The 27,855-nt window shown below is 42.0% G+C and overlaps 2 protein-coding genes, 2 long non-coding RNA genes and 1 other non-coding gene across 6 annotated transcripts in view; 3 read left to right on the top strand and 2 right to left on the bottom strand.

Moving 5' to 3' along the window:
• Positions 1 to 3,774, bottom strand: part of MTHFS (methenyltetrahydrofolate synthetase) — a 39,333-nt gene extending 35,559 nt beyond the window's left edge. The window contains exon 1 of one of the 2 annotated variants that reach the window (XM_031440714.2): positions 3,644 to 3,774. In XM_031440714.2, coding sequence (XP_031296574.1) covers positions 3,644 to 3,760 — 117 coding nt within the window. In that variant the 5' untranslated portion in view covers positions 3,761 to 3,774. Of the gene's footprint in view, positions 1 to 3,376; positions 3,479 to 3,643 lie in introns of those variants that run through there. The other variant, XM_031440715.2, reaches the window with a different exon arrangement.
• Positions 3,627 to 4,655, top strand: LOC116149365 (uncharacterized). The gene is made up of 2 exons (XR_010378299.1): positions 3,627 to 3,767; positions 4,268 to 4,655. It is a non-coding gene; the product is annotated as an uncharacterized LOC116149365 (long non-coding RNA).
• A 10,779-nt stretch (positions 4,656 to 15,434) lies between these two features.
• On the bottom strand, positions 15,435 to 23,165 carry BCL2A1 (BCL2 related protein A1). Its single transcript, XM_031440718.2, has 2 exons — positions 22,749 to 23,165; positions 15,435 to 15,706 (listed from the first exon to the last, which is right to left on the bottom strand). Exons 1-2 carry the CDS (start codon positions 23,163 to 23,165, stop codon positions 15,599 to 15,601), a joined length of 525 nt encoding a protein of 174 aa, XP_031296578.1. The 3' UTR covers positions 15,435 to 15,598.
• Positions 20,499 to 20,571, top strand: TRNAA-AGC (transfer RNA alanine (anticodon AGC)). The gene has a single exon. It is a non-coding gene; the product is annotated as a tRNA-Ala (tRNA).
• LOC135319571 (uncharacterized) lies at positions 23,116 to 26,030 on the top strand. Its single transcript, XR_010378302.1, has 2 exons — positions 23,116 to 23,254; positions 24,938 to 26,030. It is a non-coding gene; the product is annotated as an uncharacterized LOC135319571 (long non-coding RNA).
• Positions 26,031 to 27,855: the final 1,825 nt, after the last annotated feature.

Genomic DNA, 27,855 nt, shown 5'->3' with positions numbered 1-27,855 from the left:
CATAGGAGATCGAACTAGAATTTTTACTACTTAACAGGAATTGCAGAAAGGAAAAGAAGTAATCATAGACATAATGGATAAAGATACCAGTCTTCCGACTGAATGGAGGTCATAGGTTCTGAGCAGAACAAGGAAAAATAATCTTAAATTTGAAATTCAAGCTACCAGTGAATTATGAGAGTAAAGACATTTTCTAATGCATAAAGCATTAAAAAGTTCACCCTCATAGATATTTTCTACCAATAACAGTTACTTGAGAGTACACAAATAATAAGATAACAAGAAGGAAAGAAAGAAAGAAAGAGAAGGGAAGGAAAGAAAAGAAGGAAGAAATCCAGGAAAAAAGACAATGGATTCAAGAAACAGCCCGAACTCAGAAGCAGAGTAGGAGGAACCCCAGAACAACGGCTATACCACAGGCTAGAAGACAACCAGACCAGAGGGAGCAGTGGGCTGGAATGATTTCAAGAAGAAGGTGGATTTATTTCAGCAGACAAAAATTCACTGATTAAGATAAAAGCATATTCTTGTTTTGCCAAAAAGGAAAAATAAAGGCAATCAGAAACTCCTTGCAAAACACAGAACTAAATTAGAAATTTATACTCCAAATATGAAAACTAAACATGGCATAATTTTGAGCAATTACAAAGCATAAAAAAGAAAATATTTGGTACTGACACTTGAAACATGCCCCACCTGGCCACACCTATCTAGTGACACAGAATTATATACCCTTTTCTCACATATTCAATGATACAACTTGGTTCTATAGTACCAAAATACTGTAAATACCATTTACTTAAGTTTTAAGTTTGAAAATCAGGAACAGAAAATGCTCAGTAAACTCATTATAGTTATGGAACAGAGTACAAATATTATAAAAACTTGACAGTGTAAATATAATGCTACAGGTGTCAGAAATGGGGAGAAAGAACAGAAGACAAAATGAGCACGGGGCACTAATTTCCTCATCTCATTTAGGTGAGGAGTCAAGATACGGCATAAAGTTGAATTTCTTTACCACACATTACTTTTCTGGTAAGTTTCTAAATTATTAATAAAAGTGTATTGTGTCAATAAGAATAAATATACTTTTTAAAACAATTATCAGGAGAAAGGCATCATTGAATACCTTTATTGAACATGCGCTACGGCAAAACACTGTTCTAGTCACAGTACATTGATGTTTTGGGCCTTGATCCATTGGTTGGTCATGAAATCAATAGTGGGTTACAACTGGCATTCTCAAATGAAATAGAAAATATTAAAGTTCATTGTATACAGTAAGGGTGGGGAAGCATTTAGTTGTGAAACAGATTTCTTATATGAGGACGTTTGTCTCTATGGGGTAAAATGTATTTATTACTGAGTCACGGGTCTGCTTTTTTAGTTTTTCTCTCTCCTTTTTCTCTCTCCTCCTTTGATGCCGGCTCTCAGTTGTCAATCTGCTGCTATCAGTGGTTCTGCCTCTACATAGCCACTATTCCCACCTGGAGTTTTTACATTCTAATCGATCACAGACAAATAAACCAAACTGAACTCATCTTTATTTTCTCCATGCCTCTCCAAAACTTGCTCCAACGCCTACATTCCTTGTGCCTATTATTGTTAAACACCCTTTATGCCCAGCTCTAAATTCTGGAATCATAGGTGCCTCCTCTTTTCCAGTACTCTCTAACCTCCATTCAATTAGTTGGCAAATCCTGCTGATTTTCACTACCTAGTCTCCATTTACCTGCCTTCCCCCCCAAACTTCACCGCTCATGCCCTTGTTTACCTCTTTATTACCCCTCACCTGAATTATCACAACAGCCCCTAAATGATCTCCATACATTTTTTTCTTGTTCTCCCCCCCAACCCATTTTCCAAAAATGCTGCCAATATTCTCTTCCTAAAGGATATATCAAAAACATGTAAAGTACTCAACACATCCTTTAACACACCTCTTTAACCCTCACAGTAGGCCCACAAGGATGTTATCCCTTACACAGACAAGAAACCAGAGGCTCACAAAGATTAGGAGACTTGTCCAAGGCCGTACGCAGCTCAAATTTAGTGGAGCCAGATTAAATACAGACCTGCATAGTTCCCAAACCCATGTTAAATTGTGTCTTTCCTTCTCTTGCCAAAATATTCCTGCACATTTTCACCCACCCTATCTTCCCTTCACCTGACAAAATTCATCTTGTACTACAAAATATATCTTTAACACCTCCCTATAGAAAGCCTTCTGATTCAAGTTTCTATAGCTTTGGTGTTTACCTGACAGCACTACGATTCTTTATTCACGTATCTGTTTCCTCTTCCAGGCTCTCTGTTCCTTTAGAGCAACAATCCTATCCTTTTCATCCCTACAACCCAGTGCATAGCAAAGTATGGACCACAGTAGGTGCTCAATATATGTGAATTAATTAGCTAAATTTTAAGCACCTAGAGAGTAAGGGTAAGATTCTGTATTTCTCTACATCCACTAAAGTGACCAGTGTCTTCCTCATAATAGCTAAAATCACTCATTTTGAGAAAATAAACTCACATCTGCATAGATCCCCTCATGCACATCCATGTATACGAAAAGGGGAGAGGATGCTTGAATTTGCTTTGTTGCTTTAACCCATAGGAACCTTGAATTTGAGAAACTAATGGATGATAGGATAGTGAAGGGTAATTAAGACATTCTTACGGCATATCTAATTTCAAGGGTCATCGAGGGAAAAAAAAGTCCAGTACAGCACTGGTATCTATGTCAGAGACAGGATTTGGGGGAAGACAGAACATTAGTTTGACTTACAACAGAATTATTAATATTCACGTATTCACAGGACATCAATTTTTTCCCTCTACTGTCCAACAAAAATCAGTCTCCCACACATCTTTAGAACATGCCTTCAGGACAGGACCTGACTGCCGTTTCATTGACAGGAAAACTGGCATTACATGAACAGACTGAACATATACAGCAAGTCAGTCCGCAAAAGTAACAAACCTGAGGCATTATAACCTTCAGGCAGGGAACCGGACTCATTCGCCTAACTTCTCTCCTCTGCTTCCGACCTTCTCGCGCAGCGTGAGTAGGAGAATCCGTTCTTTCTCTCATTAACTCAAAACAGCATTTAAGGTTCACCTAGTGCGTGACAGAAGGTTAGGCCCTAAGGCAGGTAAGACACAGGCCCAGCTCTCCACTGGTTCAGTGAAGGGCGGCAGCGTCTCTGCACTCTTTTTTGTGCTCCCTCGTCTGAGGTAATAGGATCTTTCTCTGATGATGCTACTGATTTGACTGGACTCTTCGTAATTCATTGAGACTCGCTGAAGGCACCCTGGCGCTCAGGTGTCTACCCGTCTCCCCCTCCACGTCTTTCTGTTCTCAAGCTGCTCTTACCTCAGCAGTCTGTCACCCACTTCCATCCTTTCCCTCACAAGCCCCTTAACTCTCCACGCCGCGTTCACCCCCTCTTCCAACATCTCGCCCAAGAAAACCCGCGACCCACAAAGAGGCATGCGCGCGCTCAGGCGCCACTGCGCACGCTCAGGGGACGTGCGCGCGCCGGGCGTGCGCGTGCGCGTTCGAGGCCTGCGCCGGCGCAGATCCGCAGGCCCAGCGTCGCCAGCCCATGACGCCGCGGTGGCTGTAGTCGCAGTCTCCCACCTTCTGGGTCACGAGCCGGGACTGGCGCAGCCGCTCCTCGGCACTCATCGTCAGCAGACGCTGCTTCAGCTCGCTCCGCAGGCTCCGCTTGGCGCCGCTCACCGCCGCCGCCGTCATCTCGCGGGTGCGAACCCGTCCAGTCCTCACGGCGCTCTGTCCTCCGGCCCGGGGGAGGGTCCAGGGGAGGGTCCGGGCTCTGCCGCGCGCGGCCCTCGCTTCCGGGTCGCGGGGCGCACTCCGCCTCCCGCCCTTGGACCCGACTTTCTTGCTGCCTTCGCGGTCAGCTCACGCCCTTCCCCAAGCGAGTCGGGAACGGCGGTGTGGGCACCAGCTTCCCTGCTGCTCGCTGGCTCAGCGGCCGTGACGACTGCGCGCCTGGCCTCCCTGGGCCTGTAGCATTGCTGGAAGGGGTGCTCTAATCCACCGGAGTACCCTTGATTCCCTGCTTGCCTTGTGTCGGGTAGTGCTGGAGCTGCCTGGGGCCTGAGAAGGCGAAGGCAGGCTGAACAGAGGAGTACACACGATAACGCAGTCCTGCTAGTTAAAGGGAAAGTGACTTTTTTTTTTTTCTTTCTTTTTAAAAAATTTTTGTTGGGTGATAACGCCTTCCTCTTTCTTTTCCAGTAACTGGGAGGGAGTTGGTTTACTGCTGATGGGCGGGACAGATTATTGATGAAGCAAGTGACCTTCCCTTTACTATCCGTGTCTCTTCTGTTCACCTCTGGAGAACTCAGGACTGAAAGTAAGTTGCCCTGTTCATTAGAGGCTCAAGGCCCAACAGTATTTTCACTGTAGAATAACTGAAACTTGCTCCTACTCTAAAAGTGCTATTCACAGGGAAATATACACAAGATCTTATGGTAGCTCACAGAGAAAAAAATGTGAAAATGAATATACCTATGTTCATGTATAACTGAAAAATTGTGCTCTACACTGGAATTTGACACAACATTGTAAAATGATTATAAGTCAATAAAAAATGTTAAAAATAAAATAAAAGTGCCATTCAGAAGCAGATGATGAGGAAATGGAGGCACCAGGACTTTTTTCTCTTGCAGGGCACGTGACCTGGTTTGGGAGGTGAGAAGATAGTAATTCAAGAGAATAACTAGGTGCAGAGAAAGGCTCTTGTTCATCAGATTGACCCCTCAGACGTTCACACTCAGAAATCTGATGAAAAGATGAGAAAGTTAATTATTCGATGGATAAAGAAAGTGAACTTTGAAGTTGTTGGAAGTTTAGAGGAAATAGCAAATTTATGTGAAAGTTTAGTCAACTTTACTAAAATTTGTATGGAAAAAGAAGCATTGAAGAATAGCTAGGAAAACACTGAAAATGGAAGACCGCAGGGGAAACTAGCCTTTCCAGACCTTGAAACATATTATAAAGCCTCTGTAATTAAAACAGTGCGGTACTGCCACTTGACTATACAATAGGCCAGTGGAAGAGAATAGAAAAGATGGAAATAGGCATAGAATGGACCTCCTCATCTCCATAATCACATGAGCCAATTCTTTATAATCTCCTTATAGATGGATATTGTCTGTTGGTTCTATTGTGATACACATATATATGTGCATATCGAGATAATATGAATAGGAGATATATAACTGTGTACATTATTAGGTATATATAATAAGATGTACATATAAGGTTGGGGGGGTGTGTGTATATATCTTCTATTGGTTCAGTTTCTCTAGAAAACCCTGATTAATACAGATTTCTATATACTAGCAATGAATACTCTGAAATTTAAAAAGCCATTTCCATTTACAATAACATCAAAAAAATGAAATACTTTGTATAACTGAAAAATTGTGCTCTACACTGGAATTTGACACAACATTGTAAAATGACTAGAACTCAATAAAAAAAGTTAATTTAAAAAATTTAAAAAAAAAGAAATAAGGAATAAATTTAACAAAGGAAGTGTTAAACTACTGAAAGCTACATGGCATTGTTGAAAGAAAGAAGACCTATAAATGAAAGGACAGCCTGTGTTTATGGACTGGAAGACTTCATATTTTTTCAAAAGCATTACTCCCCAAATTAATCTGTAGAATCAATGCAGTTCCTATTAAATTTGGCTTTCTTGCACAAATCAATAAGCTGGTCCTAAAATTCATATGGAAATGCAGGGAACCCAAAATAACCAAAATCTTGAAAAGGAAGAACAAAGTTGGAAAACTCACACTTTCCAACTTCAAAAGTTACTACAAAGCTACAGTAATCAAGACAGTGTAGTCCTTGCTTAAGGATAGGTAGCTAAGAAAATGGCATAGAATTGAGAGTCCAGAAGTAAACCTTTACATTTATAGTCAAATGATTTTTCTTTTTGATAGGAGTACGAAGATAATGCTATAGGGAAAAAATAGTCTTTTTTAACAAATGGTACTGGGACAGCTGAATGTCTGCATGCAAAATTTAACTCAAAATATATCAAAGGCCTAAATGTAAGAGCTAAAACAAAACTCTTGGAAGAAAACATAGGCATAAATCTTCATCACCTTGGATTAGGCAGTGAGTGGTTTCTTAGTTAGAACACCAAAACACAGCAACAAAAGAAAAGGTAAGTAAATTGGACTTTATCAGAATTAAAAACATTTGTGTATCAAAGGACACCATCAAGAAAATGAAAAGACAACCTATAGAATGAGACAGAATACTCACATATTATATATCTGATAAGGGACTTGAATCCAAAATGTAACTCTTACAACTCATCAATTACAAAAAAAAAGATAATCTAATTTAAAAATGGGCAAAGAACTTGACTAGACATTTCTCCATGTAAGATATGCAAATGACTAATAAGTGCATGGCAAGATCTCAATATCATTAGTCATTAGAAAAATCCAAATCAAAACCACAGAGATTCCACTTCACACTGGGGGGGCTATAATAAAAAAAAAAGATAAATGTTGATGACAGTGTGGAGAAATTGGAACCCTCATACTCATGGGAATATAAAATGCTACAACATGGATGGACCTTGAAAATTGTATGCTAAGTAAGAGAAGACAGACACAAAAGGCCAAATATTGTATGACCTCATTTATATGAAATATCCAGAGCAGGCAAATCCGCTGAGACAGAAGGGAGATTACTGGTGGCTTGGCACTGGGGGCAAGAGGGAGTGGAGTACAGGGTTTCTTTTGAGGATTCTGAAAATGTTCTAAAATTAGATTGAGGTGACTGAATATACTAAAACCCCTGAATTGTACCTGCTAAAAGGGTGAATTATATTTCCATAAGATAAAAGAAGAACAGGATAAAAGAAAATATCCATGTATTTCTGGGGGGAAAAATGCAATAAATATAAACCAGAAACTAAGTTTGGGAACTTACAGGGAATGGGTGGAAAGAATGGGAGAGTAGGAATGGAGTAGCAGTGATGAGGAGAAAGGGCCCTTTGCTGATGAAAACAAGTGATACTTGCTTAGTTATTGCTCTGACTCTTGGAACCATGGCAATGTTTTACATACATATACATGCAACCAGGGTGTGGAAAGAAGCCAAAATAAAACACAAGGAGGGACAAACAAACCGAACTGTATTGTCAATGATTAACATAACCACAGCGGAGTGGGTGGAGAACAAAAGAACTAAGTTAAGTAACTTTGGAAAGCAGTATTTTGACTGTGCTGTAAGGCTAAAGACAAAAATAACTTTATACAAATATTGCAGCCTAGTTAGTACATTTGTTTTTTTGCAGGGGTGTGTGTTAACAATTGTGAAATGACTTTATCCATATTCTACAATTGAGCAGATAACTAAAGATACTGTAGATAATGAAAGTCAGGTTTCTCCCTGTTAGAAAAACAAGTTACAAATAAGGGAAGAGAGAATTGGGGATGAACCCTGTGGTGCTGGATTGTAATTAGATGTGTCAATGCGGTGGGGGAGGGATAAACTAGGAGTTTGGGATTAGCAGATACAAACTACTATATATAAAATAGATAAACAACAAAGTCCTGCAGTATAGCACAGGGGACTATATTCAATAGTTTGTAATAACCTATAAGGGAAAAAAAATTTTTTAATGTATATATATGTGTGAATCACTATGCTGTACACCAGAAACTTACACAATGTTGTAAATCAACTATACTTCAATTCAAAAAAAATTAAAGGATGAGTCCAAAAAAAAGTATCAGTATGAACTCATGGTTTTAAGTATGTAAACAAATGGATAGATACAGAAATAGAGACACGTTAAATACATAAACATACGTTTCCTAGCTCTGCTCATGAGAGAACCTAGAGGCTGTGACACTCCACTAGCAATGGAAGCTAGCATCCAGATCTTGATTTCTGAATATTATTCTCCAATAAACAACCAGGGCTGCTTGATTCCAGAGTTGTGACAAGAACAAGGCAGGCCTGTAGCATCCTGTGGAGCCACAAGGTAGGGAAGTGATCAGAAAGGAAGGAAACATGTCAGAAGGAGCCAGGAACCAAACTGGAGTTTTCAGTGACCAAAGCTGGGACAATCTGAACAACAAAAATAATAATACTCTTATATTACAACCAATGGAATAAAATAAGTATCTGTTAGTCCATACTTATATGTAAGAAGGGACATACCTCCTTAGCATATAATTCCAGTTAATAAATGTGGAAGAAATTTTGGAAATAGAAAATCATCATTTGGCAAACGTTGCACTCCTGATTATTGTAGGCACACACTAACGACGGTTACTAAAATCAACGGGTGAAAGAATGATAAGCAGAAAAGGACATTTTCGTGGTCTTAGAGTATTTCCCCACAAGATACTTAACAGTGATGAAACCTAGCCAGCACCACCTTAACCAAGTAATCAGCGTTAACATCACCGGTAGTCAGACACCCAGACCCCATAATGTGACCCCCTGAAAGAGACACAACTTTGTTTCTGGGGTATCTCTTCTACCAGAAAAGTATAACTCACTCTAATCGTGGCAAAAAAATAAAAAAGCCAAATTCAAATTGGGAGACATTCTGTAGAGTACCTGACCAGTACTCTTCCAAGTCTCGAGGTCAGAAAAGATGAAAAGTTGAGAAACTTACTGAGGGAAGGAGACTAAGGAGGCATGACAGCTGGATCCAGCCCAGCTGTCCTAGAACTGGGTTTAAGCCAGGAAAAGGTGTTAGTGGGAACTGTGGTAGAATTGGATAAGGTCTGTAGATGCAGGGTACAGTGTCAACGTTAATTTCTTTCTTTGGATAATGGTACTGTTACCACATAAGATGTTATTGGAAGCTAGATGGAGGGTATATGGGAACCCTGCACTGTTTTTGCAACTTTTCTCCAAGATTAAAATTACTTCACAATAAAAGTTTAATAAATAAGTAAACTCTGAAAGCGTGGAATGGGAGAGACCATCCTGTGGAATGTCAGCTGACCCAGGAGGAAGTCAGCATTCACCAGCCATCTGCTACTGCCGGCTCCTCACTGATCTCTCAGTCGTTAAACTCCCCCACAGTTGGGGCACATCACTGACAGACCCAGTTCCTTACAAAGAAAACATTCTGACCGTGTCACAATCTCTTAAAAATTACTTTGGATACCAGCTTCTCATTATGGGGCCAAGGCTCCTGTCAGCCTGGATCCAGATTGCCTGGTTCCATCACTTACCACTCACACCGCAGTACGTAGTTCCGGGACCCCTGAGCGTCGCTGGCTTCAGAATTGTCATAGTGTATGGATATGCAGAAAGTTTTATTCACTAGGAGAGTTCCAAGTATATGACCTTTTTTTTTTTTTTAAAAGAGAAGAAATGCTTTGGTTAGAGAGTCTAAGCCAGAGTGTTGAAAAGATGGTCCTTGATCTCTGCTGGACATAAGATAATCAGAGGGCTTTATGTGCTTCTCAAAGGGAAGAGAGGGAGGGTAGTGACTCAAGTAGGGGGGAGGAAAAGGATGGTGGAGGTAACACAGCTAGTTTCCCCTGCATTTGAGGGAAGAGAAGGAGGGAGAAAAGTCCATGAAGGCAGCACAGCCAGGAAGAGGGATGTTGAAGAACAAAATACCTAAAGGATTTTCTCAGTTGTGTGCTATTTGATGGTTGATTAAACCCTCTCATTTCTCTCTCTGATGGATAGAAGCCTTTAACAATAAAAGAACTCTTGTCTAGTTAGATAAAGCTTTGCCTCTCTTGGGGAGAATCTTCCTCATTTACTCCAGATCTTTGAGAGTAACAGTTTCAGCAGCCATTCACTGCACCTCTGTCAAGGATCATACTTTTCAAAGCACTAGCACTGCGCCTCTATGTACATGTGACACCGGGTGTGATGTTCAGTAGAGTTCTGAATCCCCAGAGAGCTCTGTGGGCCTGCAGTGAGGCCTCATGGTAGAGTCATCGACATGCTTGTTTCCCCAAGTCTTTTATCCACAGGGGCCATGTAGTATCAAAGGCAGAAACCAAGATCCTGAAAGGAGACTTGGAGGAACTATGAAGCCTCAACTGCTGGGCAGAGGGTGCTTGGCACAGCGGGGAGGCTTGTTGAGCAAGGGAGAGGTGAGGTCAAGCTTTTCACAGGGGAGGTAGACCAGGAAGGGGGCGTGTAGGCCATTGTAAGGACTTTGAGGACTTTGGCTTTGACTCAGGATAAGTTGGGAACCACTGGAGACTTTTGAGTGAAGAGGTAACACGAGTCATCTTACATTTTAAAGGATCCTTCTGGCTGCATGTTGGGAATAACTGTAGAGGGGCAAGGGCAGAAGCAAGAAGGCCAGTTAGGATGTTACTGCAAAAGCGGGGCCAGAGATATTAGGTGGCGTTAGTACTGGAGGATGGGTATTCGTTCTGGAGATGGTGATGAGTAGTTGAGTACTGGATGTATTTTGATGATAGAAACAAATAGTATTTCCTGATGGACTGCATTTGGGGTATGAGAGAAAGAGTCAGAGGCTAAAGGATTTACCCGAGTAGGGAGAAAGATGGAGGTGCCATTAACCAAGATGGTGAAGGATGCAGGAGTTACTGTTCAAGGGGTGACAGCAGTCAGATACTCAGATTTGATACCGTGAGCTCAATAGGCTTGTTGTTCAACATCCAGGTAGAAAGACATCAAATCAACAGTTGAATATACGAGTCTGGAATTCAGGGGACTGGAGGTCTGGGCTGGATGTATGAGTTTGGGGGTTTTAAAGTCATGATACTGATGAGATATCTTGACATGTGAGTGTAAATTAGAGAAGAAAGCCAAGGACTAACCAGGGCCAATATTCAGAGTTAGGCAGTTAGCTTGCGGGGATGAGGCACTATTCGAAGGAGACCGAGAAAGAGTGGCCAGTGAGATAGGAGGAGAACCAAGAGAGACTGGTGTCCTGGAAGTCAAATAAAAATATGTAGAGAGAGTCATCCCCTGTGTCAGATGTCATCATGTCAAGAAATTTGAGGACTGGGAATTCATCCCTGAGCTTAGTGGGGATGAAAATCTGATTGGTAATAAGGGTCCAAGACACTGAAAGGAGAATGAATTGGAGACATCTAGGATAGACTCTTCTGGGGAGCTTTTCTATAAAGGAGAGCAGGGAAATTGGGTAGCTGCTAAGAGATCGTGTTTGGTTTGGTTTGTTCTCCCTTAGGAGAAATTACGGCAAGTCTATGTACTACCAGGACTGATCCAGTGGAGGGAAAATTCTGTGATGCAGAGGAATGAGGCTGAAGAAATGTTCCTGTGGAGGCAACACGAAACAAGATCTAATACATAGATTGTAGGGGTTGGCCTTGGAACTGTTGATTGACAATAGTAATAGGAGGGAAGAAAAATATACCAGTATCAATGAAGAGTAGATAGCCAGATATGGTGGGCAGGAAATGTGGAATTTCTCAGTGAAATAGGAAGCAAAGTCAATAGGAATCAAATTGTGTCAAAATAATTGTGTTGCAAGTGTCTATAATAAATGCTTCCTATATATACATTGTTCTGTTGCTCAAATAGCTTAGTCATCAACCTTCAACATTAGAACGGTTTCAGAGAACACTGGTAATGGGTTTGGCTCTCATGTGAACCAGTTAGATTTACCCCGTTAAAACAGGCAATGAATCGTAGCCCTAGGCTCAGTCAGCTGTCTTGAAAATCCTGCCTTTGGTCATTAGGCAGATGAATCAGAGAGAACCCACCAACACTGGGGGAAAATGATTTATCCATGATGCCCATTCTGATGCCCTGTCCCTGATTGCGTCTTCCAACAGAAATGGCCACACAGAGCTACCAGTTATACACAGTTTGTTTTGTTTTCATGTTCCATGGAATTATACAAAGCAACATTTCCCTGTCAGCAACTCTGCACCCTCCGCAGAAACTTTCCAGATCCCAAATCTGACGGCCAGTTGGAGCTGAGGTGGTACGACAGGGAGGGGCCCCCCCCCAGCAGGGTGAAGGTGACGAGACGGGAGGGCCAGGACACCCACCGGCTGTGAAGACCCATGCCACCAGTGGGGGGCCCAGCCTCGCCCCGCTGCCCTTCACACACCGGCCCAGCTTGTGAAAGGGATGGGGAAGGAAGCGGAGGGTCTGGGCAGCACCACGAGATGGGGAGGAATTGCCGCAGAGAGGAGACCCCGGCAGTGCGACCACCCGCCTGACTCAGGACCTGGGGCGTGCTCCTTCCCGCTTTCAAGCCTGCTTCTTCAGTTAGTAAAACGGGGGTAATATCTACCTCAGGGCCGTGGAGGTGAAAGGAGATGATTACATATCCAAAGCTCCTGGCGCTCGGAAGACACCCGCTACGCAGCCACTACTCTTCCGTGCTGTTCCCGGGAGCACGATGTTCAGCCTCATGCTGTTCCAAAGCCAGTTCCTGTCCCTCCATTGATTTCTGAAACAAATATTTTTTTGAGCTTTGATTCAGCTCTGACCTGGACTCTGAGATAAAATGGTGAGCACGAGCGCCGGTTCCTGCCCTCACAGAGCAACCTGTTGTGCTGGGGAAGCAGGCACATTGATTTAAAACCCACACAGACATAAAACCGTAATTGAGAGCGTGGTGTTCTGAGAGTTTAACCTAGTCTGGGAAGGCATCCCTGAACAAGCGATCTTTGAGCTGAAATCTGAAGGGCAAGTAAACATTACCGGGTATGGAGGTAGAGCCGTGCTCTGCGCAGAGGGGACAAGGTGTGAAAAAGTCTGTGGTACAGAAGGCACTGAAAACAGGCCACCTCCAAGGACACAACTGAAACAAAGTGTGACAAGTGGAGTGAGGGCCAGACACGCCGAGAGTCCCTGGTAGAGCATGAGCAGGGCCTTAATAAACGATAGTCCTTCTAAATGACCAGGGGGAAAGTCATGTGCTTCATGATTTTATTCGGGCATTAACAGCGTTCCACTTCAGCTCAGTACTTGGGGTGATGTTTGTCTCTCTCCTTTTGTACTTTTCCTTTTTGTTTGCATTGTTTATAATGAGTATTTAGCATTTTTCCCCCAGATAAGAGCTTTTTTTCTAAATCAACTTCACTGAGATTGTATTGATATACAGTAAAACACACCTGTTTTAAGTGAGCCTTCTTATGAATTTTGACAAATTTATACCACCACAGTCAAGACATAGGACATTTTTATCACCCTAAAAGTTCCTTTCCTGGTCAGTCCCCCGACCCTAGCCCCGGACCACTGCTCATCTGCTGTCACTCTATTTAGATTTGTCTTTCTAGTTTCACGTAGATGATACAGTACAATATATATTTTTGTGACTGTCTTCTTCTGCTCAAGTAATGTTCTTGAGATTTATCCATTCCATTTGATGTATCAGTACTTCATTCCTTTTTTATTTCTGAGTAATTTTCCATTATATGGATATACTACAATTTGTTTATCCACTTATCTGTTGAGGAACATTTGGGTTGTTTCCAGGTATTTTTTTGGAGGGGGTGCATTTTGAATAGAGCTGCTATGAATAGTATGAACATATGTTTTTATTTCTTCTGAGTAAACACCTAGGGGTGGAATTGCTGGGTCCTGTGGTAAGCATATGTTTCATTTTATAAGAAATTGCCAAGCTGTTTTCCAAAGCACTTGTACAGTTTTACATCATCACCAGCAGTGGACGAGAGTTCCTGCTGTTCCCTGTCTTCCCCAAAGCAGGGCATTATCATTCCTTTTCATTTTCGCCATTCTGGACAGTGTGCAGGGGTCTCACTGTGCTTTTAATTTGCGTTTCCCCAATGACTAACGGTGTCTAACATATTTTATGTCTGTTGACCATCTGCTATTGTGAAGTGTATGTTCAAAGTTTTTGCCAATTTTTAAATTAGGGTGATGGTTGTGGTGGTACTGAATTGTAAAAGTGTTGTATATTTATTCTGGATACAAGTCCTTTGTCAGATGGTAATGTGACATGTATTATCTCCCCTTCTGTGGCTTGCTTTGAGTTTTTTTTTTTTCCTTTAACTGCAGTATTGAGGTATAATTCACATACTCTCTCACTTCTTAACAGTGCCTTTTTTAAAGTAGAATTTAAAAATTTTGGTGAGTTCTAAATTACTAATTTTTTATTTTCTGGTTCGGATTTTTTTGTGTGTGTTGTAGCTGAGAAGTCTTTACCTTCTCCAAGGCTGTGAAGATTTTTCTCCTGCGTTTTCCTCTAGGAGCTTTATAGTTTTAACTTAACATTTGGGTCTACAATCTGTCCCCTTTCATTTTTGTGTAAGGATGAGGTAAGAGCTGAGGTTCACAAAAGCCTTTTTCCTTTTAAGTCAAGTACTAAACAAAATAGATAGTGAGCTGCAGCTTGAAAGACCGAGTCACAAAGCAAGCCAGAAATGGTCAGGGATTTATTTCCGAGGGTCACTTTGTTAGAGACCATCGCGCTGTAAGAGCCAGGGTTTCTTGTGCAAGTGTGTTCCAGGTAGCAGTGCCTTTAATCACACTTCCTGTTTTGTCCATTCATGACTCTTCATTCCCACTACTTAGCTCTGATTAATGCAAAAATGAATTAAAACCTAACACAGTTGGTTAGGGGGAGGGGATGCACTTGGCTGAAGGAGGAAAGAGAAAATGTCCCCTGCTTCCTGCAGACACAAGTTCCAGGTGGCCTAGGTGGTTGCCTCTCAGATGTGATTTGGTAAGTAAGCCAGAGCTACTTCGGTCAAAAGTATTTCCCAACTGACTTGCCCCGGTGTCCTCATCTCCACAACTAAGAATTAGCGTGAGAGATAAAGCATGCATTAACAGAAACCCCCTGTGAAAATGCCCACAGCCTGACGCGGGGGGAGGCTGTGGTTTCTTTGTCCGACCTATCAGAACTTCCTAGGAAGGAGAAAGCAAGCCCCACAGGGGTAGAGACTGAAGAGCAGGAAGGTCTAGAACAAGGTACAGTGCTCCCACGCTGCAGTCAAATTTGCTGACCTAAAAATCGGAACACAGGGTCTAATAATACATGACATAATTTTCTAGCTTGGGAAATTTTTTAAATGGAGATTTTAACAAATGGCTCAGTGTTGAATCTACCTAACTGTCTTTGTTCAGACTATCCCAGAGCATCTTCCAAGTCTGGTTGCCACATTCACCAACTCTAAATGGCAACTCTAAAGTTTGGTGGGGAGAGAGAGCATCAGTGGAAAACCCTAAGTAAGGATCCAGGGGCACTGGGGACTCCAGAGAACTTGGGCCCTAGAGGCGTGTGGGTCACAGACCTCATCCACTGTCACTCTAAACTAGTGACACAGAAAATGACTCTGGGTAATGGGCACACCCTTAAGAAAATCTGCTTAAGACATCACCTTCCTGGTCATCATCCTTTGAATTCAACCTGTATTGAGCTTTACCCTTTTGCTGGACTCCCAGGCAGGACACAGATTACATATAGAGACAAATACACACAATTTATTCATTAAAAAGGGGGCAAAATTTCCATAACTCTGGAACGTCAAGCATTCTTTGTTTAGAAGTAGATGTAAGTGTTGGCAGTACTTATTACAAGAGGCATGAAAATTAGGCAGGTTTCACAATGTGGAATGTCCTGTTACGTCAATAGAATTGCTTCAGGAGACATAGTATTTCACAGATCTTTCCTGTAACTTCCAGAAAAGTCAGCCAGCCAGATTTGGGTTCGAATTTCTTTACAAAGCCATTTTCCTATGAGAGAACAAATTTAACATTTTGAAAATCAGTGGAGACTAAGTTTGCTGGAATGAAAAACAAAGAAACGTTCGTTTAAATAATGCAGATAGTCAATCTTCTCTGTACTTTGGTTTTTCATTCTGTTCATCCTCATCATCATTCTCTACCTCCAGTTCCAGACTATTCTAGAGCAAGACTATCCAGTAGAAATACAGTGCAAGCTACATATGTAATCTTGTTTTTTTTAGTAGCTACATTGTTTAAAGTAAAAAGAGGCAAAATTAATTTTAAAAATGTATTTAACTTATCTAAAATGTTATGATTTCACTATGGAATCACTATGGAAATTTTTGAGCTATTTTACCTTTTTTGTACCAAATCTTTAAAATCCAGTGTGTGTTTTGTACTTACAGCACATCTTAATTCAGACTAGACGCATAGCAACTGTTCAGCAGTCACAAGTAACTGGTGGCTGCTATACTGGGCAGCACGGCTCTAGAGGATAGAAAGTCTAGCTCTCTTTTTTTTCTTTCTCTTTCAATTATCTGGTATTGAAATACACATTTATGTCTGTAAGCTATATTGTGCTGAGAGTCATGAGGACCTAGCAATAAAGCCAGATTAAATCAGTGCTTCTGAGCCTATGAAAATGTTGTAGTTCTATTACAAGCCATTCTCTTTTTGATCAGACACGGTTTTTTCAATAAATAAACAAACTGGACACTGTATTTAATTACCTTATGATCTATTTTTATATACCACCCTCACTGAAAAGTACCTCGGAGATCATCCAGCCTAGTGCCTTCCCTTATTTTGACAAATGAGGAAACTGAGGTCCAGGAAAAAATGAGTTACCTAAGGTTACTCAAATTGTTAGTACCTGGACCTGTACTGGAATGCAAACACTATTCTTTTCACTCCATGAATTTCCAAACAGCCATGAAGAGGATTAGAAAATTGTTTAAATAATTTTTTTTAATGTTCATCTAGTACACATTTGCTCTGCCTCTAGCAAGTTCCATTTCTGGGGTTACACGTGCCTTCAAGTAGTTCACAGTCTACTGTGATTAATACCAAAAGGTAAACTAAGCATATTTCTTTGATAGTTGGAAGAGACTTGAGAACTCTGCAGTGCCTTGGAATTGTCTTTTTGAGCATCACAGTCAGGAGAGTTTCCCATGGGAAAGTCTGCACAAGAAAGCCAGCTTCTGCCTCTGTGTGAAGTGTAGAGCCGTGCTCAGAGGCATGATGTCACACCCTAACGAAGGGGACAGACTTCCTTCTCCTCTTCCTCTTCCCCCCGCCTTCACACACACACATTTCCCAGACATTCTAGGTATGCATCCACTTCAGAGCTCCCCTTCTTAGAATTTTCATAAACCCCTTATTAATAAGGCACTCTAAAATGATTTTTATTATGATCACAATGATCACCACCTATTATGATTGGGCAGCTAGCGTGCAATCTTATATCGTCCAAGTTCTAAATTTAAAGCATGAACAAAGGAAAAAAAACCTGACAAATTTAGCTATATGAAAATTAAAAATTTTTTTAAACTCTAAGAAATGAAAATAAGAAGAACAACAAGCTGGGAGAATATTTACATTTACCATGAAAGAGTTCATTCAAATGTAAGAGAAAAATCATCAAGCCCCTGATAGTTAAAAAGGCAAAGCCTTTGAAAAGAGAAACATAAATCACAAGTATATGGGAAAAAACTCCACATTACTAGCAGTTAAATAAATTCACATTTTAATACAATCTTAATTGTTTTTTAGGCATATTAAATTGATCTCGCTATCTTAAGTCTATTAAACTCTCAAAACTATTTCTAGTGGTACTGCCCAGAGCTGGTATAGTTATGACATTGTTCCACCAATACACATCTTTTCAAAGCAATATGTATCCCAGTATGTATAAGAAGTATAATTCTACGCGTATCTGCGAACCAGTCATTCTGTTGTTAGAAAGTAGTCACGAAGCAGTCTTCTAAAATGTGGTGGTGAGGGGGAGCCATCTCCATGTTCAGTACGGAAGCATTGTTTCCAAGAAGGGGGAACGGGAAACAATACAAATGTGTAACAGTTGGGGATTGCTTAAGTAAATTATGATGCATAAAGCAGATGGGATATTCTGTAGACGTTGGAAATATTAAGACGGAACAGGTGAGGCAGGTTGTTAAAAAATCACTCCGGCTGCCCTATGGAGAGCAGACCACAGCAGGCGAGGGGGGAAGCAGGGAAACTGGTGGGAAGATACTGACAGAGTGGAGTGAGAGGAAAGTGGCCTCGATGCACTGGATGTGCAGTACTTCAAAGGTGCAGCCAACAGAATTTGCTGATGAGCTGGATGTGTAGGGTAGGAGGGAAAAGGGGTCACAGATGGCTCCCAAGGTCAGAGAGCTGGCACTTCGAGAGGTTTCCTGAAGGACCCAAAGGGAGACTTGAACCATGTTCCACCTTATGTTTCATTAAATGATTTTTTAAATCTCAAGCTAAAATTCAAAAGAAATATAAGAAGAATTTGACCTCCAAATCTATTTAATCAAAAGATACATATAGTATTCTTGAGACTGTATCACATCACATTGTTATTAGATCTTTATGCCTTGGAAATACCTTTGCCAAACCGAACACTTAGTCAATCATCTACCTGTCTCTGGCTGTCCTTTTATTTGGCCTCAAACTGACCAGACCGTTATTTAGAGCAAGAGAATCATACAAAAATAAAACCTACTTTGCCTAACTCTTATGACTCAGGCTTTAATATGGTGAGTTCCCTGGAAAGCAGCAATTCTGACTATACCTCCCTACTTTCAAAAGGGGCTTGCTTTTGGTATTAAAGTAGCTTTAAGAATTGCATATTTAAACTTTTTGGAATTTCCCATATAACCTTCACAGTTGTATCTGACAGTTTACACTCTTACAGAACTGTTCTTTTATCTTTTCACCTCCCTTCTAAAGTAGGTATTATTGTCTTCATTATATATTATGTATGTAATTTATTTTATTTTATATTATATTATATTATATTATATTATATTATATTATATTATATTATATTCATAAGGAATTTTGAGTCTCAGGTCACTTCAATGACTTAACCAAGATTACACCTCTAATCAATGGGAAAAACCAGAATTCAAGTCTCAGGTTTCAATGCTAGATCATTCAATCATTCCATCAACAAATATTCGTTGGCTCCCTTCTGTGCCATGAGCCCTCTGCCAAGCACGAGGCATTCAGTGGTGCACTAGGTAGACGTGATTCCTCCTGCGTGGAGCTGAGGGCTGAGTGGCCTTTCTGCTGCACAGGCACAGGAGGATGCTTCGTTGAAGAGGGCAGAAGCAGGAAAGCCACCTGGCCATAAAGGAAAGGCAGTCCCACAGGGAGAGGTGAGTTTCATCTCAGGCACAACCTGATGATTCTTAAGAACTGGACTTCCCTCATGAATGCCGAAGACTGCTAAAAAAAAAAAAAAAAATGGCACTAGCTCTTCTGTCAGACCTCGTGAGAGCTCATCCACTTTCAGTGCTTCAAATTGGCAGGGGAGGCAGGAGGAAATAACGTTAGATGTGGAAGAGGAATAAAAAGAGAGACCGGAAGTAGCAAAGGCAAGAAGGAAAGAAAGGGAGGGAGGGAAGAAGGAAGGAGGGAGGGAAGGCAGGAGGGACAGAAGAAAGGAAGGAAAGTAGCTCAAGCTGAGAAAAATGAGAAAGAGAATACATTACAAGATTATGAGCCCATTATTGATACACTGGTCTTGTTTTTTCCCTTAGGGCATGTGTTTTACGTGGTGACTAACATGTAACTGTAGTTGATGATATAATTTCTGGAGATTAAATCTATTCAGGGAAGTTAGGCAATACTACCACTACTAGTAACACTAGCCCTAAACTTGTAGAGTACTTACTTGCAAAAACTGTGTTCTGGGCGCTTTATATATAAAATATTAACTGATTCAACCCTTACATCAGAGTTAGGAGATGGACAGCAATAGTCTCCCCACTTTACAGATGAGGAAACGAGGCTTAGAGAAGTCAAGTGACATGTTTACATCACATGGTAGTAGCAGGAAATGAACTCAGATCCGTGTGGTTTGGAGTTCGTGCTCTTCATACCCCTGCTGCCCTCACATACCACATGCTTGATCCGAAGGGTTTCCTAAAACCTCTAGGCACACTTAAATTTTAATTAAATTATGGGCATTCTCTAGTTGCAGGTGAAATGTTCTCATTTTCATTATAGGCATGCATCTTTGCCTTGGAGTCAGTGACAAGCGAATATGGATGACTATGGACAGGATAATAGATAGGCGATTTTTTTAGTTTTTTTCAGGAGGGTGGAAAGTGAGAAGTTGGTTCTTATTTCTTGATGAAGTTGTAAAATGCCTCCTCTACTCCTCCCCGCTCCCTGTGGACCACCTGACTCCGCTAGCATAGGCGTGTGATTGTACCATTTCCCCTGAAGTGAATCATTCAAAAGCAGGTTCATTCATTTCAGCAGATTTGTCAACATCACTATGCAGGGAAGATGCCGGTTTGCCACGCTGGTATGTACTGATTCAAAAAAGCACTGCCTGTCATTAACAGAGTCAATATCAACCATGAGCTGGGAAAGGAATATTGAGGGTACTTTCAAATGATATCTTAAAGGGCGTTTCTATCATGTCTAAGACCAAAATTATTCAAGTGCAAAAGTCAAGAGCTTAATACCTACATGAGGACTTGGTGAAGGCTGTGTATGTTTGTGTGTGTGTGTGTGTGTGTGTGTGTCTATCTCCACTCCAGATAGGTTCATCCTTGGGGGAGGGTATAGCTCAGTGGTAGAGCATGTGCTTAGCATGCACAAGGTCCTGGGTTCAATCCCCAGTGCCTCCATTTAAAAAAAAAAAGATGGGTTCATCCTGCCATAGTCACACTTAACACCTCTACCACTCCTGAAAGATGAGAACATGTCTAGACATTTTCAGAGACAATTCCATACCCTTCACTGTGAGCTTATAAAATTTATTAAGAAGTTAAGTTTCAGTAACATTTATTCACTTTCTGTGTGTTCCAAATTCTGTGCTAGGCACTGCGAATGCAGTGCAAGCCCACACTGAGCTCACAGACTAGAATTCCTCCCCAGGCTCCCACTGGGCCTCTGTGCTCGAGCACTTCTGCCTTCACTTGAAACCTACACAGCAGAGCTGAAATTTCCACCCGTCCTTCCGTATAGCTTTTCCACAGCAACCAGAAGATGTGACCAAGTCCAGCCCCACAGACTGCGGAGTTGTAGGAAGAAGAGGTGATTGAGAAAGGGGCGTGGTTGCAGTAGTTTCTTGATGAGAATACCTTCAAATGCAAACCCTCTCACTGTGCAGAGAAGCCCCAACCAAAATGCAAAAGACATCAAGCAAAACATTAACACGTGTGGTTTCATCAACTTTTAAAACATTTATAATGACCGAAGATACCTATCGTTTTAAAAGACAATTAACAAATTTGAAGATATCTGCCATATATATGTAAATAATTTGTAACCAGAATATTCAAAGAATTCTGACAAATCAATAAGAAAAAGGCAAAATAATAGGAAAATGGGCAAAAAATTTAAATAGGCGATTCCCTGAATAAGAATTACAAACGATCAACAAATACATGAAAAGGTGCTTAACCTTACCAGTAATCAAGGAAACAGGAATTAAAAGAAGAGAAATTAGGTATATATATTTCACCCAACAGAGCAGGGAAACTATAACAGATTGCTCCAGCCGTATGTTAGTCGGCTGGGTTGGAGGAAGCGTGGGATACTCAAACAAGCTGTGACGGGAGTGAAACTTGGTGGAACCACTTTGGAGGGCAAGGATCTAGTAAAGTTAAAAATGCATGTACACCATAACCCGGCAACTCTATAGCCCAATATCCATCCTAGAAACACACACACACACACACACACACACACACAAGGGAAGGCATGACTAAAGATATTCAATGACACACTGTTTGAGACAGCTCTGGAATAACTCTGGAAACAACTAAATATCCATCAGCTAGAAATGGCCACTTAACAGCATTTACAAACAACAACATATATGTAGCATCCTTTAAAATACTTTTTAAGATACCCTTGCATGAAAAAAAAAAAGTGGAATAAGTACCATGTACTATTCTACATATTTATTTCATATGTACCATTTATACATATTAAATTTATTTTTTACAAAGAAGTGCTATGTATATTTTCTATGGATAAATTCAGTAGGCAAGTTTTGCATGTAAAATAATTGATAATAGCTCTGGGGAGAGGGGAGGGCCAGGACTGAGGGTTGAAGAGAGGATCTATGAGCCATAAGTGCTATAAAAAAGTAGGTATTAAGTGCATTGGGATATTAAGAAAAGCATATATATCCAGCTGTGCAACGCCCCTTATCAACATGAGTTCTGACATAGGCCCCCTGCATGGTCTTGGCTTTTTGAGGCATTGATAATAAAGTGAATTTTTATTGGGAAATTCTTGAATTAAGTTTCTTGCTGATGCTGCAATACATTATTTTTTTAATCACCAAGCTTTAACAGCCAGAATTTGTTACATTAGAAAATTGAAAAAAAAATCAATTTGTAAGCAGTGAACTTGCAAGAATTTACACCTGTCTTTTACAACATAATAAATACCTAAGTATAACAGCGTCTAATGCCAACTCTTTCTGCACTGATTCGACACTGTCATGACAACCCTCACAAGAGCTAAGTCCTAGACTAGACTCTGATTCTGAAGATGCCTTAGGGAGGTTATCTATTAATCCCCAAACCTCACTCCAGCAGTTTACACTGTTAGGAATGAAAAGTGGAACCACAGGTATTTTCCAACTATTAAGGTCTAGAATTCATTGGAAATGAACCAGAAATTTCTTTTAAAAAAAAAAAAATTAAAACTTCTAAAACAAACCACCCAAAGGAAATACAATCCTTAGGTAGTGTTTTTGGGTTTGTTTTTTTTTTTTTTTTTTAGCAAGGAAACTGTTGATTCCTATTTCAAAGTAAAAAAGAGTGAAGAATATTCCCTTTGTACATACCCAGCCTCCGTTTTGCCTTATCCATTCTCCTGTGTTTTTCGTTATGAACTCCGCAACAAAGTAAGAAATCTTGTAAGTGTCCACATCTGGGGCAATTCGTTCTCGAAGAAGTTTCTTGATGAGAATACCTTCAAATGCAAAGATGGTCACAATCCGTCCCCAGTTAATGATGCCATCTTCAAATTCCTTTTCCATCACTTGATTGAATATTGTCCTGGCAGTGTCTATGGACACGACATCAAAATTATCCAAGCATGGTTTCAAATTCTTTTCAACTTCGTTTTGGACTGAGAAAGCCACGTCTTGTAACACTCTGGATGTTTTGCTTGAACCAGATCCAGGCTGTGGTATCTGCAGCACGTACCTCAGATAGTCCTGGGCCAGCATGTGAATATATCCAAACTCGCCGTCAGTCATGGTCTTCCTGCTGGAGAGCCAAGCCTTGAGCTTACTCGCCTGGAAGTGACCGAGGCAGTCCGAAACGAAAGCTCACAGAGCTTGGCGAGGTATGACACACGATGTCGTCTGGAGGCTGGTGGAATTTCTGTTTGCATCACTTGGTAGTATCCTTCCTCCTTGTTGCTTTTGTACATAGGCTGTGTGTGAAAGAGAAAGTTTAAAATGTGACAGAGGAAAATGTTTCAGAGAGAGGCCACTTCCTCATCCTGTATGTGATTAATTCAGTTTTAAAAGTCTTAAACTCAAGGACGTGGAGAAATTAGAACCCTCATACATTGCTGGTGGGGTTGTAATACGGTGCAACCCCTGTGGAAAGTTTGGCAGGTCCTCAAAAGTTAAATATAGAATTACCGTAGGACCCAGCAATTCCACTTATAAGTATATACCACAAGAACTAAAAACAGGTGCTCACACAAATACTTATACAAATGTTCACAGAAGCACTACTTACAACAGCCAAATGGTGGAAACCACCCAAATGTTCAGCAGATGAATAGATAAACAAATTGTGGAACCTTATTCAGCCACAAAAAGGAATGAAGTGCTTATACACGTTATAGCAGGAATGAACCTCAAAAACATGGTGCCAAGTGAAAGAAACCAAACAGAAGAGACCATGTACTGTCCGACTCCATCCGTGTGAAATGTCCAGAATAAGTAAATGCCTAGAGGCAGAAAGCAAACTGGTGATTGCCGGGGGCTGAGGGGAAACGGGAGGAACTGGGTTTTGTTTTGTGATGAAAATGTTTTGGAACTACAGAGGCGGTGGCTGCACAACATTGTGAAGATACTAAATGTCACCGAATTGTTCACTTTAAAAATGGGTCATTCTACGTTATGTGAATTTCAACTCCAAGAAAAAGCCTTAAGTGCAGCCCAGTGGCTACACCGAAGTAATGAAAATTTGGAACAGAGATTACTAAACAGCGCAGAAACGGGGTGAGGGCCTCTCGAGCTTTGCTCAGGGAGTGCTGTCCTTGACACTTTGGCCCTGGAGTAGGAGGATGTCGGGGAGGGGAGAAGAAAGTATCTCCTTTGTTCTTCATTTCCCATTTACCCTAGAACTTTGAACAGAAAACGAAATCCTGCTTTAAACCAATGCCTCTAATCCCTGTTCTTGAGTCAGCCAAATTGTCCCATGCATGGATAGAAATTGGGGGCCAGAGAGAACACTAGACTTGGAGTCGGAGGACCCAGCCTCTGTCCTACCCAAATCCCCCTTCCCTTACTCACTCTGTGCCCTGGGTTTGTAAAATGAGACCATACGCTTTGACTTCAGAGGAGTGAGGCATGACCTGTGTAGCACGTCTCACCATGCCTGGCACGATGCGGGGGCTGAGTCAGCCCTGGTTCCTAGTTCCTCATCATTCATTTACAGACCAATAACCAGTTGGCTTCCTGGTGAGGGCATAACTTTGTAAGTGCGGAGCTTGAAGTGAAGTGCAAATCTGTCATTTACTTAGCTTTGGCACCAATTCTGGGAAACAGTTGGCAGACAAGGTGAAATTACTGGCTAAGAGAAACATTGGGGATTTGGGGTGGATTTCAAGACTCCTTCCCGGAGTACATGGCAGTTAAGGCACTTAGAGAACCATGTCCCTGTCTGCCAGCTGCATCGTTCTGGTGACTGAGGAGCCAGTGTCGCCAGTAGGCAGAGTAGTGGGTGGAAGAAAGGGGAGACAATTGAGGGTCCCTAGAGAAACTGAATTCACTTTTTTTTCTATCCACAGGTGGAGTAACTTTTACTCTTTGCAACAGTGTCTATGAACAGCTGCAAACAGAAGGGAAAAAAATCTCACGTAACTTGTATTTCTGAACTATCAGTAAAGGTCTAAGGAGAAAGGGAGAGAGGCTGCTGAGGGTGCTGGTTCACAGGGACTTGCAGTGGCCATGAAAATGCACCTCTCAGACCTTGTACCACAGGAATGTCATTAACTCAGGGCCCCAGGTGCTGGGCCCTGGATCTACGGACAAAATTTGCACTGAGGCCACGCCACCCTCAGGCTGTCCTCAGGCAACGACTTAGCAAGGCAGGACTAGTAAGAGCGGTTCCTGTAAGTCAGCCTCCTTTGCAAGGTTACTTTGATTCAATGACTTGCCATCAGCTTTGTGGTGACTTTTCTAGACTGTCCTACAGCCTGAGACTCTTCCTACCCAACCTTCCTTCCTTCTCTCCCCTCTTCACCCAGGTCAGCCCTGCACTGTGGTCTGACAGCTCCCCCAGCCGCTTCCACCTCCCTCCCCATTTTCCCTCATGGGCATTCCCCCACCCCCGCCCCGCAACGGCTCTTACACATCTGATCCTTGCTTGAGATTTTCTTGGTGGAGTTCTAAACTGACATGGGACCTACAGAACAAAGGAGCTTACAGACATGTGGTCAAGCCACTTCTCCAGGATTTCCCCTGAGAACGCCCTCCCCTCCCCTCCTAGACGACGCCTGTTGGCCCACAGGCACATGAAACCATGTGCAGGCAGCTCTCTCTCCTCAAATCACCTTCAAGCATCATAAGAACCACCAGAAGGATGGGAAATTTTATTTTCTCCCCCCATTACATTCCCAGGGTGATGAGCATTTCTGGAGAAACAGTGTAGTAATAAGCATGTGGATTAAGAGTTGCAACGAAGCTTTCCAAGATCAGAGCCTGCCTTTTTTCTCTCCCTTGCCAGTGCCCACGCCTGGACCTAGGGGAGGCAGGCAGTTGATCTTTGTTGAACAAATGAAACGCACACGTATCGCAGCTGGACCAGCTACATTTAGGGCTCTATATTCCTAATCCTCCGGATCCCAAAAGGAGTTGCTTTTAAAATTCTTAAATATTGAAGCCTGCTTTCATTTATTTTGGAGAGTTTCCAAACTTTTCAAGGATAGGTGAAAGAGAGAAACACAAAGCTTTTCCCAAAAAGGATTATTTGTTTGCGTATAAAGTGTGAAAAGACTGGAGTGGGGTGTGTTGGGGTGGATGGCAGTGTGGGATAGGGACACGTAGCTGACCACGAACTGGGTGTGAAGACAGAGGGAGGTATCCTTTCTCAGTGCCACTGTAACCCGGGTCTGCATTCAGCAGGGTCCAGGATTCAGGCCATAAGGACCAGCGTGTGGTTCCCCAGCCCCTGAGCAGCTGTCTGTCATGAGGAACTCTGTCATGAGGAACCTTGTATGAAATTAGAGGTTCACTCAAGTACAGTCTGAGGGAGTCAGCCAGAACGGGTGGGGTCTGGACACCATGTGTGTAGAGCACGCATTCTGCCCCTAAAGAAGTTTTAGTCTAGGAGGAACGATGCCCTATTATGGGCAGTCAAGGGAACTTCAGAAGGAAATAATTAGAGAAAGTTGCTGCAGTATAGCGTCAAATGTGGGGGTCTTTCCTGGAATCCACTCTAGGGCCATGGAGCCAGGCTTGTGGTCACATAAGAATTCTGAGCTTCTGAAATGCACATGGATGACGCTGATCTATTACGGACTGAGGGGTGCAGACGTGTTGGGGAAGGGGGTGACAGCAGAAGATGATTTTCCAAATCTGTCCGCACCTAACAAGCACTGACCTCCTGACCAGGCTTTCCTCTACACTCATTGTGTCCAGAGTTTCTACTGAAGAAGCATGGAGTCTTGGCTAGGGCTGAGTGAACTGCTAGGATTTGTCATGAGAATAAGGAGAGTATAAATCGTCCTAATCACTAATTGACACCTGCTTCCCTTTATAAAGTACCTTGGGCTGCACTGTTGGCAATTATTACCTTCCTGCATGTGAGCTACAGCCTCGTGTCTGCTCACGGCGCTTACATAAACGACTGCATCTTTACACGTGTGTTCCAGTTATCTACTGCTTTCTAACAATCAGCACCCCCAAACCTGGTGGCTTAAAACAATAATTATCTATTTCGCTCATGAATGAGAAACTTGGGCAGGGCCCAATTGGGATGACTGGTCCCAGGAGTTTAGCTGGAATGACTCAAACAGCTGGAGCTACAACAGCTGGGCTTGGCCGGGCATCTCACTTAGTGTCATCTCAGGAACCTTCTGTGTGGTTTCTCCAGTGTGGCAATCTCAAGTGGTCATACTTCTCACGTGGCGGCTCAAGGGCCCAAGAGCAAGTGTTCCGGAGACAAATGCAGGAGCTGAATGGCCTTTTATAGCCCAGCTTTAGAACTCACAGAGGATTGTTTCTAATCATACTCTATTGGTGGAAGTCGTTACGCGCCTGCCCAAATTCAAGGAAAGGAAACGCAACCACTGTGATCGCTAAGAGGACTGTCAAGAATTTACAGCCATGTTTTAAAACTGCCACAGTGTGCAACTCCCATGCAAGGTCACTCAACATACACAATTGTGTACAATTTAACCAATGTCATCCCCACATAATCCTTCAGATTGGTAGGGCAGGGAGGCAACTCCAGTCTCGGGGTGACCCAGGAGGTACTTCAAAGCCATCCTGCTCCCCCCTGCTCCCCCCAGGCTACGGCAGGGCTGAGCGTCATCTGGATTTTACCCTCTGGAGACAGAAGTCTTCTAAGTGGGTTGAGGCACGACCGCCTGGAGAAGATCTCATTTAATCTCCCTCCTGATGGCAGAGATCTCACTGTAGCATAAATCCACCCCGGCTCTGACCAAGGAGCAGAAAGCAATGACTGACAAAGGTTAAGGTTTGA

This window comes from Camelus dromedarius, chromosome 29 (assembly GCF_036321535.1).
Source record: "Camelus dromedarius isolate mCamDro1 chromosome 29, mCamDro1.pat, whole genome shotgun sequence".
NCBI lineage: Eukaryota > Metazoa > Chordata > Mammalia > Artiodactyla > Camelidae > Camelus > Camelus dromedarius.
Note: the sequence above shows the minus strand (reverse complement) of the source record. Positions and strands in the feature narration are given on the sequence as shown.

Excerpts from the sequence above, each read along its gene's own strand:
- BCL2A1 (XM_031440718.2), bottom strand. The coding sequence starts at position 23,165 with ATGACTGACGGCGAGTTTGGATATATTCACATGCTGGCCCAGGACTAT. Across the intron at positions 15,707-22,748 it reads TAAGGCAAAACGGAGGCTGG|GAAAATGGCTTTGTAAAGAA; the intron begins GTATGTACAAAG and ends GTTCTCTCATAG.